We start from the raw sequence: 17,511 nt of genomic DNA on the forward strand, positions 1-17,511 counted from the left end.
ATAGACTTCATATGATAAAAAAAAAAAAAACCTTCAAGTGTCACGCCACCTTGGATAGATTTCATAAGATAAAAAATAAATTAGGTAAGAATTCTATAGGATAGAATTTTAGAATAAGATTATTAGTTAAGAATTATATTTTTTATAAAATACCAAATAATAAATTTATAAATAGGCTATAAGACAACATCATTTAGCGTTTTAATTTTTCGCCAAGTATCCACGTTGGATAAATATAGATTGACTTTGTAGCAAAAAGAGTTAATTTAGAATTCTATTTTTAATCAAATTGAATTATAATACGTAGTATAATTTTATCTTAAAAGTCTATAAACTATCCGGGCATTACCGGGGTACAAAACTAGTTATATTTATATTTATAAACTACTCATTACTATCAATAAATTAAAAGGCGGCGCTATGTATTATGTGTTGAAGACCAAAATTTGAAGCTGTAATTTTTGTCCAATATTCTGATCTCCTTTAATTGCGAACTAGATGTAAGCCGTGCGATGCACGATTCTAGTAATAATTTTATTTAATTTTAAATTGTGTATATTTATGAAGATCATTCATGAAATATATGGATAAAATTACTAATATCATAAGATAATTTTTTAATTTTATTACGAAAGTTATCTTTTGTTGTTTATTTATTTTATGTGACGCTTAAATTTAAAATCCCAAACCTTATTCACTAATTTTGCTTATGTGACAATTTAAATTTAAATTTAAAAAAGAAATGACAAATCTCTTTTTTTTATTGATCAAAATAAGTTTTTTGCCTTTGCGTTTATTTAATATACTCGTTCTATTTAAAATGTTAGTCTCATTTTTAATCATTTAACTATAAAATATTATGGAAAATTTAGTGAGAGATTAAAGATATTTGTGATTAAAAATTTGCATCCATATATAAAAAAGATAATTATTGCTTTGTTTTTTTTTGTTTTTGTTTTTGTTTTTGTTTTGTTTTGTTTTTTTAGAGATGATAATTGTTGGTTTTTAAAAATAATTTAGATTTTAATTATTCTCTATTCGTTGTTTTTACCTATATGTTAAAATTCTTAAATCTTATTGTCATTTTTGCTTAGGTGGCAAGTAAATTTTTTAATTCTAAAATAAATTATTAATCTAATTTTTCATTGGACAAAATAATACCTTTTCTATGTGGCGCGTCAAATGCTCTCGAAAAATGTCTACTTTATTTATATATATTAGATTAGATTGTTATGCCTATTCTACATTGAAGCAATTAAGAACAAATAAGTCTGAACCAAGCAATAGTTGAAAGATGTATAGCGAAGGCAAACTAAGGCCAACTTCTAAGAAATTGCGTGCATGAAAGTTTAATATCAAGTTGCTAATAATATGATCGACCTTTACGAATGATACAAAAACTCATAATATAAGAATGCATAATTTTCTCAATTGCACTTCATAATGCTGGAGATTCTGAAACTCATTAGTAGTCTTGTCTTACTTATAGTATGTGTAGCTGGCCAAAAAAATTTGAAATAAATAAATAAATAAGCTAATGCATGAGAATATAATGATCAACGGTTTGATAAGAAAGTCACCCTTAACCCAAACAAGGAGAAGAAAAATTTTATTCACAAACACGACTCAAGGAACCTCTATATTAAAATTAAACCAATTGGTTAAAATAGAAGTAACTTCTCTACCTTATAATATGGAACCGGATTTTCTCTTTTTCCATGTCGAATAGATACTCATAAGTGAGAGTACAATGAGTTGCAATAGCAACCATGCACGTGAAAATATCTACCTAACATTAAAAAATTTTTGAGATATATATGATAATTGCACTGATTTTATTTTTTTGAAATGAATTCTTTTACTGTTTTTGGATATGATAATTGTTTTTAGAAAGTACTACTTCCTCCATTCGATTAATATTGCAACAAGGAGGAAATTACGCATCCCAAAGCACATTTTATATGCTAAATATCTATAATTATGTAAGAGTAAAAATTATAAAAAATTGATATTGTGAAAGTATTTTATGAGACGAATCCAATAAGATCCCACATGACTATATTTTACTTAACGTATAAATCTATATTATAAGGTCAAACAAGAGTGATGAATAGTGCAAAAAGTCCGTTGTTGCAATATTAATAGAACGGAGGAAGTATTATGTTATATTACCTCCGATTTTATTTTTTTTAGTTGCAACTTTGGTGTATTATTTGTTAGATATAAAATATTCCAAAGTTGCAACTATAAAAAAAATCGGAGGTAATATATATTGTTATAAAAGTACAAACCATCTACTTCTCTGTTTTTTTTAATTATTTTTTTTATTTAACTTGCAACACAAATTTTTTGATATGTTGTTTTAGGAGATGATTAGTGAAGGTAACTCAGCAATTTTATCATAATAATTTTATCACGAGGATTAGAGTAGGGTTAGGTACTTTGTGTAAAATTTATTTTGAATACTTTATCCAATTACAATCTAATCATATAACTAATATATAAAGCTAAACTTTTAGCCAGGTAACGAGGCAGTGACACTTGGCGTTACAACTTTTCGCCTAGTGTCGCGCCACGTTGGATAGATTTAAATAGACTTTAAAAGATATTAAAAAAAACAAAAGTTAGTTTAGGATTCTATTTGGATATAATTTTAGGATAAAATTGTTAGTATAGAGTTTTATTTTCGATAAAATATCAATATTTCAGATGTACAAATTGAATTATAATTTTATTCAAAAAAATTTTAAATTATAATTATAAAAAATTATCATAAAATTTATTTTTTATATCATAATATTTTTTTTGAGCGAACGAAATAGTTTAAAGCGTAAAACATACATTTATAATATATACTAATCGGTTTAAATAATATACTAATTGGCAGGTCTATAGAGTTCTATAGACCTGCCAATTAGGGTCGGGTCATGAGATATCTCGGATTGGGTCACTTTAGGTTATGAGTCAAGAAATGTTCAACCCTTGCCTTAAGTTTTGGGTTCGGGTCAACCCAACGGGCTTTGAACATTTAGTTTATTTAATTTATTTTTGCTATTTTTTTATTGTATTAAATTAAATCGAACATTTCCACTAACATTATTATTAATCATTACATGCCTACTAAATAGCAAATCGTCACAAAACACATCAATTCCTAATTAAGTTTGTATCAATGATATATTTTAAAATTTGACATATAGATTGATAATTTATCTTAAAATTCAATAAGCAACTCGGGCATCGCACGGGCACAAAACTAGTATATATATATATATATATATATAAAGGGGAGTTTTTTCCCGAGTTTTTAGAGAGCCACATAGGATCTAATTTTCTTAGTGTGCCATGTAGGATTATAAATTTTAGTAGTAACCAATTAAATAGGAGATTATTAACTCTTTTATAATTAAATAATTCAAATGCCACGTAAGCAAAATTGGCGAATGAGATTTTCCAATTTAAATTAATTAAATATAAAATATTATCTTTTGATATTAGCAATTTTATCTAAATATATAACAAATTTTAGCACTTAAATATATGTATAAAAAAATTATTTTTAAAAATTCAAACAAACCGTGCATCGCACGGGCTTCATCTAGTAATATATAATCTCAACCTCAAAGCACGTGCCATAATTCTGTGTTGCAAGTAAATGAAAACGAAGAAATTATATGATAAAGAAATTTTCACGGCAACTTTAATTTCCAAAACCTTAATTCTTCAATTTTAGTTTTTGCACTTTTTTTGGGGGTAACCTTCAAATAACTTCCACCACTCCAAATTACCCAAAAAAATAATTAAAACAAAAAAAAACTTTTTCTATAACTTCTACATCTTAATTACTATTTTTTTAAGACATTATTCATACTAGGTACATTGTACATACGTATTATATATCTCTTCCATTACCATAGATACACTCTAAATAAAAATATAACATTATGTTTTTTTTTTGCAAAATTTATGTGTAAATAAAATACTTCCTTAATTGCGTGCATTGCTTATTAGTTATCTACATATTATATTTCCAGCTTGACTCATTTGCACGCTAAGATATTATTTGCCTAATCCTCTACTCTGTATTTTGCATAGGGATGTTAATGGGAATGGAGATGAAAAGACCAACATTATATATAGGTGATGTATTTAATAAAAAATAGAGATAATTTTTTTGTTAAAATAAACTTACAAATACCATACCCCGCTAACTTTCTAGTGGACCCACTTTTTTTTTTTTGTAAAACTATCAATGTTCAAATAAATTAAAGTGGTATAGAATATGCTCACTTCGTAATTATTTAATTGTATCATTGGCATATGCACCGAGTTTAATGCAAGTGAAATAAAGGGGGTATTTTATAAAGTGTACGTAAGTGGGTGATGAGTTGAGAATTAAATATATACTACCTCCGTTTCTTTTTAGTTGACACGTTTTGACTTAGCACTATTCATCCATTTCTCTTTGACCGTATTTTGTGCTTTATACGTAATGAAAAATATAGTTATGTGAGATCTTGTTAGATTTGTAACGTTATATACTTTCAAAATATCAACTTTTTAAAATTTTTGCTCATCGATAATTAAATGTATTAATGATTGAATAAGTGCATTGGCAAACGTGACTAAAGAAACGTGTCAACTAAAAAGAAACGGAGGAAGTATGTTGATAGAAGAATATAAGTTGACGGAGAGGTTAATTTATTCTAAAAAATCAATGATGTAAGTATATGTGGAGGCAATGAGAAAATTTGAGAAATGCTAAAGAGTATGTAATTGCCTAATGGGTAGGTTTACTAGTACAAAAATGTTCAAAGAGATCTTAGATAAGAGACCCTTTGATTAAATAAAAGGTCTCTCTGTTTTAAGAGACTGAATGTTACAAATAACATGTCTAATCTTGTTGAATAATAAACCTCTCAAGTATCACTACATGTAAGTGTCCCACATCGGTTGAAGAAGAGATAATTAAACATTTTATAAGGCTAAGGGGCTACTCCTCCTATTGCCATATGATTTTGAGATGGAACCTCCCTTGGACTTGTGAAGTGAACTCTCTCTCTTAGTTTGCGGGTGCGGCCCAGACCCGCATTTAACATGGTATCAGAGCTAGGCCAACGCTATGGAACCTCTAATGGTTTGAGTATATTTCCAGGTCCAAAGTGTGGGACCTTTAATGGCATTAAGTAGTCTGGGCCAAATGGAATTGGATCAAGTGATCCTTGAGTTAAAGGGACCTTACATGTGAAGGGGAGTGTTGAAGAATAAACCTCTCAAGTGTCACCACATGTAAGTGTCTCACATTGGTTGAAGAAGAGATAATTAAACACTTTATAAGGCTAAGGGGCTACTCCTCCTATTGCCATATGGTTTTGGGATGGAACCTTATTGGACTTGTGAAGTGAACTCTCTCTCTTAATTTGGGGGTGCGGCCCAGACTCGCATTTAACAAATCTCTGATCTTTAAATTTAACGTAGACTTTCCCTTAGAGGTAACAGAGAAATAATAAAATAAAAAGAAATATTTTTATATAAGAAAGTGATACACTTCAAATTTATTTATTTTTAGAAAGTAAGTCACTTATTAAGATACAAATGGAGTACAAAAGATTACAAATTTTAGATTAAGATAATGTAGATTGGAAAGATTCTTTACTACTAAACACATTTAAAATAGGAAAAATTGCTCCCATTAATCTGAACTTTGCCTCGTCCGTTGAAAATAATCCCAACTTTCGTTTATTATCTATTGCACTGAACTTTGGGGGGTATTAATTTTCGTTGCACCCAACTTACCTGCAACCGGTTAATCCGATCAACATTTGTGTGTTACATTTTTTTTGGACACGTGTCACTACATGAATGGTCAAATAAAAAAAAAATTTAAAAAACAAAATTTAAAAAAAAAAATAAAACAAAATTAAAAAAAAACAAAATTTAAAAAAAAAAAAAAAAACATAAACCCACCCCTTCCCCCTTAACCACCAGCCCCCCACCCAAACCACCCCATCCACCAGCCCTCCCCCACCCTTCCACCAGACCCCACCTGAAAACACCCCCACGCAGCCGGAAAATCGCCCCCACCCCCGACCACCACTCCCCACCTGCCGAAAACGAAGGGGAAGGGGGCGAAAACGACGGGGAGGGGGAAACGACGAAAACGAAGGGGAAGGGGAAGGGGATTCGGGTCGGAAAACGGCGGGGGAGAGGGGAGGAAATAGGGGTGGGGGAGGGGTTTTTGGGGGTGGGGAAAGGGAAAGGGGGAGTTTTGAGGGAAGGGGGAGGGTTGTGCGGTGGTTTTTGGGAGTGAGGGAGGGGTTTTCTGGGGTGGGGGAATGGTTTTCGGGGGTGGGGGAAGGGAAAGGGTAGGTTTCGAGGTAGGGGGAAGGCTGGGCGGCGGTTTCCGGCAGCAGGGAGGGCTTTTTCGTGGGTGGGGGTGATTTTCCGGCGTAGTGGGGGTGGGGGTGTGGTGGCAGCCGCTGGGCGTGGGTGGTTTGGGTTTTTTTTTATTTTTTTGTTTTTTGTTTTTTTTTTAAAAAAAATTTAAGCCGATCATACGCTGACACGTGTCTAGGTAACTTGCTACATCAGGTTAGATGACCTGTTGGGTGCAACAAAAATTAATACCCCCCAAAGTTCGGTGCAATAGATAATAAATGAAAGTTGGATTATTTTCGGCGGACGAGGCAAAGTTCAGATTAGTGGGAGTAATTTTTCCTTTAAAATAACATATTGGTGTATGTCTATCAATCAATTGTACTACCCACCCTGTCTATTGACTTTCATTTAGTCTCCCATCTTATCTAGCTGCCTCAAAACATATATATATAACCACCTCTCCATTTTCAATTTTGTACACTCAAAACAAAAAAAGCATTGCATCATATAATAATTAACTAGTACTTGTAGTAACACTATCAAAATGGCAAGCTTTCATAAGCATTTGAGTATCACTTCATGCATTATATTCTTGTTCTTATGCTTTGCTATATCTTTGAGTTCAGCTCTTCAAGTTGGTTTTTATATTAAATCTTGTCCTAATGCTGAAAATGTTGTTCGACAAGTAGTTCAGCAGCAATACAAGACTGATCGATCAATCCCCGCTGCCTTGTTACGTATGCATTTTCATGATTGTTTTGTTAGGGTAAGATTATTTTTGCAAGGGTGTTTTACTTTTTATTTTCATTTTTATATTGTATGAAAGTTAAAAGAAAGTGAGGGATAGCTCAATTGGTTAGAACGTCCCTTCCGATTCCAGAAGATCTTATGATCGATTTTCATCATGCACCCTTGTGGCTCTCTAAACACCAAAAAAAAGTATGAATGTTTTAAAAATATAATAAAGGGAGTATCTCTGTACATATAAACAAAATTAAATGATCAAAATGCATGTTAATATAATAATATGAGAAAGATATGATGTGCACACTATCTAAATATAATATGCTTTTTTTAATTTTTTACTAAACATGTAACTTTTTATAATTCGTTCATATTTACCATGTATATTTTGTGCATATATATATGTGTACCTTTGTGTTATTACACTAATATGTTTGATTTCACAATAATCCTTTATGTTTATATTGGTCTATCAATCATATTAAATACTTGTGTATACAAATAATTAAAAGATAAATGATTCATTATTAACTTATTATATTTATATAATTGTATACGTAGGGATGCGATGCATCAATATTGATTGACTCAACAAGCAATAACCAAGCAGAGAAAGATGCTGGAGCAAATGGATCAGTTAGAGGGTATGAACTCATTGACAAAATCAAGGCCGCTCTAGAAAAAGCATGCCCTCAAAAGGTTTCTTGTGCCGATATCATAACGCTAGCTACTCGAGATGCAGTTTACTTAGCTGGAGGTCCTAACTACAATGTACCAACAGGTAGACGTGACGGGCTCATTTCAAGGGCTAGTGAAGTAAATCTTCCTGGTTTAAGATTTACCGTTTCGCAAGCCCAACAGTCCTTTAGTGCTCTTGGGCTAACCATTAATGACATGGTGGTTTTATTGGGTGCTGGTCATACCATAGGAGTAGCTCATTGCAATTTCTTTAAAGATCGGTTATCCAACTTTCAAGGAACAGGTTCACCTGACCATACCATGGACAAGGCATTGGTTAAAAATTTTAACGTACTTTGTGGTTCTAATCCAAATCTAAATCCTAGTACTTTTCTTGACCAAAACACATCGTTTGTTTTTGATAACAAGTACTACAACCAAATTAGAAAAAATCGAGGGATATTGCAAATTGACCAAGAGCTAGCACTCGACTCTTTAAGTGCCAAATTGGTCTCAAACCTAGCCGCCAATACCTTCATTTCCCATGCAAATCATCTCATCCAAGAGCACAACCCAGATCTCATGTTTATTTCGAAAACTAAAACTAGTAGAGCCCATACCCAACATATAATCAAGGACCTTCCCTTTAATAGCTATTACCTTGCTGAGCCGGAGGGCGTGTCGGGTGGCATTCTGCTGCTGTGGAACTCTGCTAACATGGACTTCAGCTCTGTGAGCAGGGAATGTCATGCGTCCATGCCGTGGTGAAGGTACAAAATTCTTCTTTTTTTATTTCAGCTATTTATGCTAGTACAAAATTTAAATCTAGATGTGATTCCTAGTCTGATTTGACGCGTTTGAGTGATAATATGGCCCTACCCTGGTTAGTTATAGGTGACTTCAATGAAGTTACAAGTCAGTTTGAAAAGTTAGGGGGTAAACCCATTAAAATAAATAGAGTAAATAAATTCTTAGATTGCATGAGTTACTCTGGCTTGGTTGATTCTGGTTTTTCTGGCAATAAGTTCACTTGGTCAAACAAAAGAAAAAGAAGGCCCATTTTGCAGAGATTGGATAGGGCCTGGATAAGCACTTCTTGGATCCAACTCTATCCCGATACTTCCCTCACCCATCTTCCAAGAGAGAGCTCTGATCACAGCCCCATTCTCCTATATACTGAACCTGCTGCCCCTCATCATCCTAGTTCTAGGGCTTTTAAAATGGAATCTTTCTGGTACAACCAACCTGGCTTTGCCCCTTTTGTTCATACATCTTAGAATGCCCTATAGGGTAACCTCACATCAAAACTCATGTGCATCACCCCCAAAATCCAATCTTTGGTCAATGATAATGTTCCTAACCCTAAAAAGACTATTACTAGACTTCTAAGAAGACTTGAGGGAACTTAAAGGGCTATAGAGATAGAACCAAATAACTCCTACCTTCATGACCTTGAACATGATCTATGTTCAAATCTGGCCATTTTCTAAAACAGGAGGAGGCTTTTTGGGCTATTAGATCCAGAATCACTTGGTTAGCTGAGGGGGATAGGAATACTGTTTTCTTCCACAAATCTGTGCTCATTAGAAGGAGAAGGAATAAGATTCAGAATCTTAAGTCTCCTGTTGGTGAGGATATCCCTGACCACCTCCTCACCAACCACATCTCTTCATATTTCTCCTCTCTTTTCTCTTCCCAGGAAACCTCCCTCCCTGAAGAGATCTTTCCCAATCCTTCAATTTCTGTCTCCCACCAGCCTTCTCTAGGGGAGATCCATTCTGCTGTTTTCTCTATGGGGAAGTTCAAAGCCCCTGGTCCTGATGGCTATCACCCTTTCTTCTTTCAAAATCATTGGGACACCCTTTGGTCTGATCTTCTTCAGTTCTGTCAGGATTGCTTCTCTTCAAAGTCCATCCCTTCTGAGGCTAATAAAACCATCATCTCCTTGATTCCCAAGGTGAAAGATCCTGAATCCATTAAGCAGTTTAGACCCATCAGCTTGTGTAACACTTCCTATAAGATAGTCTCTAAAATCCTTGTTTAGAGGATCATACCTTATCTTAATGACATCATCTCCCCTAACCAGAGTAGTTTCCTTCCTGGCAGGGGTTGTGACAATAACTACATTGTTGCCACTGAGATCCTTCATTTTATGAGGAAGAAAACATGAAGGAAAGCTTGGTTTTGTCTCAAAATTGACTTAGAGAAAGCCTATGACAGACTTGAATGGCCTTTTGTTAGATTCTTCCTTCTTAGGACTGGGTTTGACTCTGATTCCATATCCCTGATCATGAACTGTATCTCTAACCCTTCTTTTCAGGTTATGGTTAATGGTTCTCCCTCCCCACCTTTCCCTGCCTCTAGAGGTATTAGGCAGGGGGACCCCCTGTCCCCCTACATCTTCATCATTTGTATGAACTACCTATCCTACCTCATTGAATCTACATGCTCTGAGGGAAATTGGACCCCCTTTAGGTTTAGAAATAACAGTACCCCCATCTCCCACCTCCTGTTTGCTGATGATCTCCTTCTGTTTGGAGAATCATCTTTTGGTACCTTTCATGCTCTTCAGGACACCCTTGATCTGTTCTGGGCCAGGTCAGGCCAATGCATGAACAGTAGCAAAAGCAAACTTTATTTTTCAAAGAATGCCTCTCCTTTCTCTGTTGATCTCTTCAGCTCTAGTCTAGGTGTCCCTGTCAGCCAGGACCTGGGTATATATCTAGGCTTCCCCCTCACTGATAAAAGACCCACTAAGGCTCCGTTAAACCACATCATTCAAAAAATTAGGACTAAGCTTAGTAGCTGGAAAGCTAAGCACTTGTCTAAGGCTGGTAGAGCCATTCTAATTAATTAAACCCTCTCCTCCATCCCTGCTTACTCCATGCAGACTATCTGCTTGCCTAAGACCTTAACAAGTCAGATTGACTAGGTTTGCTCTCATTTCTTCTGGGGGACTACCCCTGAAACCAAAAAAGTTCCTCTAATTGCTTGGGATAAGCTTTGGTGTTCTAGACAGAGGGGGGGGTATAAATCTCAGTCTCACTTATCTTCAAAATAGGGTCTCTATGGCTAAGTTGTGTTGGAAGCCGCAAAATTCAAACAACCTCTCTGCCACTATTGTTAGGGAAAAATATTGTAGTAGATCTATGGCTACCCCTTTCCATAAGGGTTCTCACATTTGGCAGGATGCTGGGAAAGGATGGTATATTCTCACTCACTTTACTCAGTGGGGGGTAGGTAAAGGGGATAATTGTATCTTTTGGGAGGATAATTGGACTGGATTAGGACCTATCAGAGCCTCTTTCTCTGGCCCCTTACCTAGGAATGAGTTTGAAAGAACAGTCTCCTCTTCTTTCCAAAATGGCAGACTTAAAGATGATCTTTTTACCCTTTTCCCTATGATCCCACCCAACTTTGCTACCTATCTTTCCTCTACTGTCATTCCTTGTCATGGTGAGGATTTTATCTTCTCTTCTCTTGGGAGAGGGGGTTTCTTTGACAGTTCCATGGCTTACAACTATCTTTGGGACTCCACTCATAAGGATCAAGCATCAAAATCCTTCAATCATACATTCTGGGATTTGCATATCCCCCCCTGCTAAGTTTTTCCTGTGGTTATGTCTTTGGGATAGGCTGCCCACTGCTGCCTATCTCAACTATAGACACATAATACCCTCAGGCTTCTGTCCTTTCTGTCCCTTTATTAATGAAACTTGCTTGCATATCTTTAGAGACTGTAATAGAGCTAGGGAGATCTGGAACATTATCAACCCTCCAAGCCTTGGTCTACACCTTACTTCAGCTGAGTGGTGGGAGGAAAACCTTAAAGTACTTCAAACCACCCTCTCTTCAATCTCCCCTGGAATGAGTGCTTTGCTCTCCTTACATGGAGACTTTGGCTAAGAAGGAATGACTGGGTATTCAATAAGAAATCAACTCCTCCTGATAAATGGGTGACTTCTGTCAAACACTTAAGCAGTGAACTCATTCTCATGGGTTCACCTCCCCTAACTAAGGCTATCCATGGCAACCTGTTATCTTAGAAAAGTCTGCAAGATCATAACATTTATGTGGATGCTTCTTTTCTGCCAAATTCTTTTGATGCCACCATTGCTTGCATATGCAGAGATAGACAGGGCAGATGGGTCAAGGGTATTGCTGCTCATTGCACTGCTACATCAGCTGTGATGGCTGAGACTTTGGCCATCATTGCTGCTGCAGCATGGTCCATTTGGGAAGCTTGGGATTCTACAGTCATATTCTCTGATTTCCTTAGAGCTATCCAGGGAATTCTCAAGTCTGTTATGGGTGCTGATGAAATGGAAAACTATTATGCTTTGTGCAGGGACCTGATGGGAACAGGAGGAAGGGTAAAGCTGCTCAAGACAACTAGACAAGCAGTAGGGGAAGCAGATTTGGTGGCCAGACAAGCCATGTTGGGTCTACAGCGAACTACTATTAGTTTGTGTAATCAAAGAAGTATTTTGGGACATTTTGTAATTATTCTAAGGCCAGATGTGGCTGATACTATGATCTGTAGCAGCTCAAATGTCCATTTTGGAGCAAGACTTGTTAATTCTGAACAACTTAACTTAGGGGAGGGTGCTATCCCTCAGTATCAACCACCGTAGATATGGTGTGTTGCTTTTGTAAGTTGGCTACGGCCATTAACTTTGGTGTTTTAATCTAATCAGTTCTGTTGCTTATCAAAAAAAAAACAATAATTTTAGACAAAGCTTTGTACAAGCCATTGTAAAAATGGGAAACATTCAACAAGGAAATGCCGGCGAAATTAGGGAAAATTGTAGGAGAATAAATTATTAAACAAATGTAAGGCCATCTTATTAAAAATGTGAGAGGCCCATCTTTATTCACCACCTTCAAGTGTAATATGGTAAATTTAAATAATTTGTTTCAATTGAAGACTTGTGATCAACTTATTACTCTATTTGTTTCTTTATTACCGTCTCAATTAAAATGTTGAAAGATTTTAAAGAAACAATGTAGTCTGATAAAATAATGCACATTCAAACGTTTTTGCCTTATTTAATTGTCGCATTTTGCGCAACAATTTGCTTTATATTAACAATAAGTTTCTTTTGGTGTTTCACCTGGATCATCTTTTAAGCTAATCTGATTTCGGGGATCAATTTTGGGTGGTTAGGTACTTAGATTCCAGTCCCCTCTCAATTATTGTTGCTGAGGATCAAACACTGGTCCTTTCTATCAAGTACAGTCTCAATCACTCCTAGCTATACCAACAATCAATTGGTTTACATTAACACTAAGTATAATCATTGACTATTTTTTCAACTCCAAGAATAATTTTGAAGTTCATATATGATAGAAGCACATTTATATACTAATAATGTTCTTGGAAAAACTAAAATAAATCAACCATTTTATTATTGCAATCCATATATTACACTTAATTCTTTAATGTATTGATGTATGTATCTAGCTTTTTTCACATGATACTTAACATCTTATGGAGCACATATGCCACAACATTTCAATAATTATACAATTTAAAAATATAAAAATACATTTATTTTTTATACAAATATAAATATGGCGGCTATTTAGCTCTTGTTAAGGACCCTACAATTTTGTCTAATTTCTCCAGAAGTTCCTTGAAGAACTTGAATGCTCCCCATTTTAACCATGGCTTTTGCAAAACTTTGTCCAAACCCAACATTATTTGCTGCCATATTAGTAACCAACGTAGAACTTAACGAGTCCAATGCTAGCTCTTGGTCAATTTGTAACACCCCCATGTTACTTTTAATCTGGTTGTAGTATTGGTTATCAAACACAAAAGGCGTCTTTTGATCAAGAAAAGCAGTAGGATCTACGTTCGGGTTTGATCCACAAACACCCGTAAGCTTTGTAACTAAAGCTTTATTCATAGTAGGATCAGGAGATCCCGTTCCCTGGAAGTTGGATAACCTATCTTGAAAAAGACTACAATGTGCGATTCCAACAGTATGTGCACCTAATAAGACTACCATGTCATTAAGGGTTAATCCTTTGTCACTAAAGGATTTTTGGGCTTGGGAGACGGTGAAAGATGGGCCGGGTACGTTCACTTCACTCGAACGTGAGATGAGCCCGTCACGTCTACCCGTTGGGACATTGTACTTTGGACCCCCTGCTAGGACAACCGAGTCTCGGGTTGCTAGTGTTATGATATCTGCACAAGAGACGGTTTTTGGACATGATTGTTCGAGTTTGGACTTGATTTGATCGATTAGTGCAAATTCGCGAACCGACCCGTTTGGGCCTGCTGCTTTTTCAGCTTGGTTGGTAGAAGTGGAGTCTATCAATATAGAGGCATCACAACCCTGTAAAATGACTAACATGGTTAAGGAAATGTATCATATAATGAGAATATATCACTAAATGTTTTAATTAATCACATAATTGTATTGAGGTGTACAAGTGGACAAAACTGTGAGCTAGCTTGCTAGCCTAAATAGTAAAATAGGTATGGAGTAACTAACCCAAATATTTTAGGAAAATTTGTCAAAAACAACCTGTTAAAGTGTCCACTTTATTTAAAACAACTTTTAAATTTTTTTTTTTGCAATTTCAGACCACATTATAAATTTTTTTTATCAAAGACAACCAAATGCTATTTTTCGGCGTTTGACTCTATTTGTCCCGATATTAACCACTAGTGTGCAACGCACATGAACTCGTATATTGCTTAATACACCAATTTTCACTCCAATTCACTCGTACTAAAAGAGGGATGAAAGAGAAGCAGAGGTTTTAATAGGAGTTAATTGGAGGAAAAAGGGGTGTATTAAGCAATGTAGGAGGTCACGTGACTCGCACACTCGTGGTCAACGTCGGCAAAAATTGAGTCAACGCCGGAAAGTAACATTTGGTTGTTTTTAATAAAAAAAATTTATAATGTGGTCTTAAATTGCAAAAAAAAAAAATTTAAAAGGTTTTAAATAAAGTGGACACTTTAAAAGGTTATTTTTGACAAATTTTCCAATATTTTAAAGAGAAATACAAAAGCCATCGTATAAAATGCAACAACCAAATCAAAATTTTGCGTGCTAATATCTATGGTAGGTTATACCATGTTCTACAATATTTATATTGTCATTAGAAACATCACAAATGATTTAGAGGAGAAGGAAATATAGTTATGATTATACCAATAAGTAGTTCGTGAAAGCTTGGGTGTATCGTACACCTCGGGGTTATTTGCTCATTACTTTTTACTCAATTAAATAAGCAAGTCATTTAGTAAATGAGCAAATAACCCCGAACATACCGTAGACCCATGTGTATCGTATACTCGGGTGTATATAACAAATTATAATTGTTATACAATTAAATTTATTCTTAAAATTATTTAATATTTTCATTTTTGTTCTTTTTTTAAAGCCCTTAATAGTCTCACTTTATTTCTTTTTCGATAAATCCCATTACTATCTTACCTCACATTATATCTCTATGCATTTTTGTATACTTTTCTTATTTTAATCAAACATTTTCTATCACACATGCACACCTATTTACAATCCCATTATACTCTGAAAATTCTATAGTGGTCGTGTGAAATATGACTATCATAATATTTTAATGATTATATAGTTCATAATTAAATTATTTTATCCAAATAATTAATTATATTACTCTATTTTTGCTACAAAATATTATTATCAACATTTTTTTTAATTTATCAAATTTTTAGTTTTATTTATGTAATTTTTACTCTTATTTTATAGTTTCTCGAAAAAATATTAATTTATGTTGGATTAAAATTTTCAAAAAATATATTTGCATTGTAGAAATTAGAATACTAATTGTGTCCAATTTATAGCGTGAAAAAATGGATCGCTCATGTTGCTTATCATTAAAATAATAATTTAGTCATATTTCAAACGACCGTTGTAAAAAATATCTTCAATTGTCTTAATTTGTGTATAAACTGTTTAAACCTTTTGAATTCAAGGTCGCATTTATTTATGTAAAAAAAACATTATTCAAGACTGAATTGGTATGAAAAGCTCATTTTTAAGAAGAAAATAATTAGTGTTTATATTTATTATGGAAGGAAAAGGAGGGAATGAAGGATAAAGGAAGGAAAAAGAACAAGGTGATGAAAGAAAAGATTTAATTAAACTTGAATTAATCTTTCAAATAAATATTTTCAAACATTAAAAGGATTTAATCTATTAAAAAAGCGATAGAGGGCATTGATTCTTTTAAATCCATGTAACATCCAACTAATAAGGGATGATCACCATCATTTTCTTCCTTCGTTTTCCCTCCATATTAATCAATCCAAACACACAATAAAAGTCATAAATTAAAATGAGTAATTTTTGAACGAGTTTTGACCGAGAGAATAACCCCTATAACACTAACAAAATAACTCCGTAATGGTTGGTTACACGGTGTGGCAAGCCACATATAAACATTTGTGGATCAACAAAAACAATAAAAATAACACTTTGGATTTTAGGAAGATACCTATATAAGTTGGGATTATTCCAAAATTATCAAAAGTTAGAGATTTTTTAAACAAAATTGATTAAAGTTGAGATTATTAAAACCAATTTTTCCAAAACATATGCTAAGAAGAAATAAATTTCTCACCCTCACAAAACAATCATGAAAATGCATACGAAGCAAAGCCGGGGTAATAGACTTATCCGCCGCAAACCGCTGTTGCACCACCTGCTGAACGATAGTTTCGGCGTTTGGACAAGTTTTACTATAAAACCCAACTTGAAGGGCTAAAGTAAGAGGAAGAATTAAAGACAAGAAAAAGAATGTAACACTTATATATTTGTGGTAACTTTCCATTTTTAGTGTAATCAAAATCACTAATAAATGATAATGCAAAGTGATGTGGTAAAGGAGAGTATGTATATATAGGAGAGTATTGCAGGGAAGCTGAGTTGTTAAAATAGTGGCGTGGGGTTGGTTGTTGAAAGTCAAATAAGATGCATAGTATATAGTACTCAGACATTAGTGAGTGAGTCGATAAAACGTGGATTCTAGCATAAAAGTGTACAATAATGGAAGTGTTTTCTAAAGTTTAAGGAAGTAAAATGATATTTGGTTAAAAGTTGATAGCGAAATATATGCATTGCATGCATGGCAGCTGGCTCTGGTATAATTCCATGGGCGTATTGGACGTGTTTCATTTATGCATTCCAGCAATTTGATCTCCTCGTAATTTCTCACTTTCTAACTAAAATAAAGTAATCCCTTCTGTCTCCGAAAAAACAACTCATTTGGCCTAATTTTAGTCCCAAAAAAAATAATCCATTAGCATTAAACTATCCATTAATTTGCAACAATATTTGTGTAAAATTAGCCTCCTCATATAAAATTTGTTTTTCCATATACTTTTATTACTATCTCTCTTTTACTTTTTTGTAAACCCCATGTAAATTTACCTTTTCAATATACTGTTAATTCTTTTATTTAACTTTATTAATACCCGCGAAATCAACCTAAAATGGCCATTCTTTTGGGGACGGAGGGCGTATTAGGTAAGGAGTGTTTTGGATTGAGTTGAATGCCAATTTGATACCTTTTTTGTGTTCGGTCAAGTGTAAAGCTAAACTGCATACATTATTATTTGTAATTAAATATTTTTGAATTGATTATAATATGATGTAAGATGGTTTTGAATAAGATGTAAGTAAAGATATCGCATTGATAATTTATTAG

The 17,511-nt window shown here is 33.9% G+C and overlaps 2 protein-coding genes across 2 annotated transcripts; one reads left to right on the forward strand and one right to left on the reverse strand.

Annotated features, from left to right (window-relative positions):
- The first annotated feature begins 6,922 nt into the window (after positions 1-6,922).
- LOC110705899 (peroxidase 44-like) lies at positions 6,923-12,661 on the forward strand. The gene is made up of 3 exons (XM_021883817.1): positions 6,923-7,144; positions 7,684-8,331; positions 12,520-12,661. Exons 1-3 carry the CDS (start codon positions 6,923-6,925, stop codon positions 12,625-12,627), a joined length of 978 nt encoding a protein of 325 aa, XP_021739509.1. The 3' UTR covers positions 12,628-12,661.
- Positions 12,662-13,174: 513 nt separating this feature from the next.
- Positions 13,175-16,688, reverse strand: LOC110705916 (peroxidase 57-like). The gene is made up of 2 exons (XM_021883838.1): positions 16,426-16,688; positions 13,175-14,147 (listed from the first exon to the last, which is right to left on the reverse strand). Exons 1-2 carry the CDS (start codon positions 16,633-16,635, stop codon positions 13,386-13,388), a joined length of 972 nt encoding a protein of 323 aa, XP_021739530.1. The 5' UTR covers positions 16,636-16,688; the 3' UTR covers positions 13,175-13,385.
- Positions 16,689-17,511: the final 823 nt, after the last annotated feature.

Source organism: Chenopodium quinoa, unplaced genomic scaffold (genome assembly GCF_001683475.1).
Source record: "Chenopodium quinoa cultivar QQ74 unplaced genomic scaffold, ASM168347v1, whole genome shotgun sequence".
Lineage (NCBI taxonomy): Eukaryota > Viridiplantae > Streptophyta > Magnoliopsida > Caryophyllales > Amaranthaceae > Chenopodium > Chenopodium quinoa.

What these genes read in the sequence shown, in the direction of transcription:
- LOC110705899 (XM_021883817.1), top strand. Translation starts at nt 6,923, where the DNA reads ATGGCAAGCTTTCATAAGCATTTGAGTATCACTTCATGCATTATATTC. An exon ending in TTCATGATTGTTTTGTTAGG is followed by an intron (nt 7,145 to 7,683) that starts GTAAGATTATTT and finishes TTGTATACGTAG; the next exon opens with GGATGCGATGCATCAATATT. An exon ending in TCTCAAACCTAGCCGCCAAT is followed by an intron (nt 8,332 to 12,519) that starts ACCTTCATTTCC and finishes TATCAAAAAAAA; the next exon opens with AACAATAATTTTAGACAAAG.
- LOC110705916 (XM_021883838.1), bottom strand. Translation starts at nt 16,635, where the DNA reads ATGGAAAGTTACCACAAATATATAAGTGTTACATTCTTTTTCTTGTCT. An exon ending in TTCATGATTGTTTTGTGAGG is followed by an intron (nt 14,148 to 16,425) that starts GTGAGAAATTTA and finishes GTCATTTTACAG; the next exon opens with GGTTGTGATGCCTCTATATT.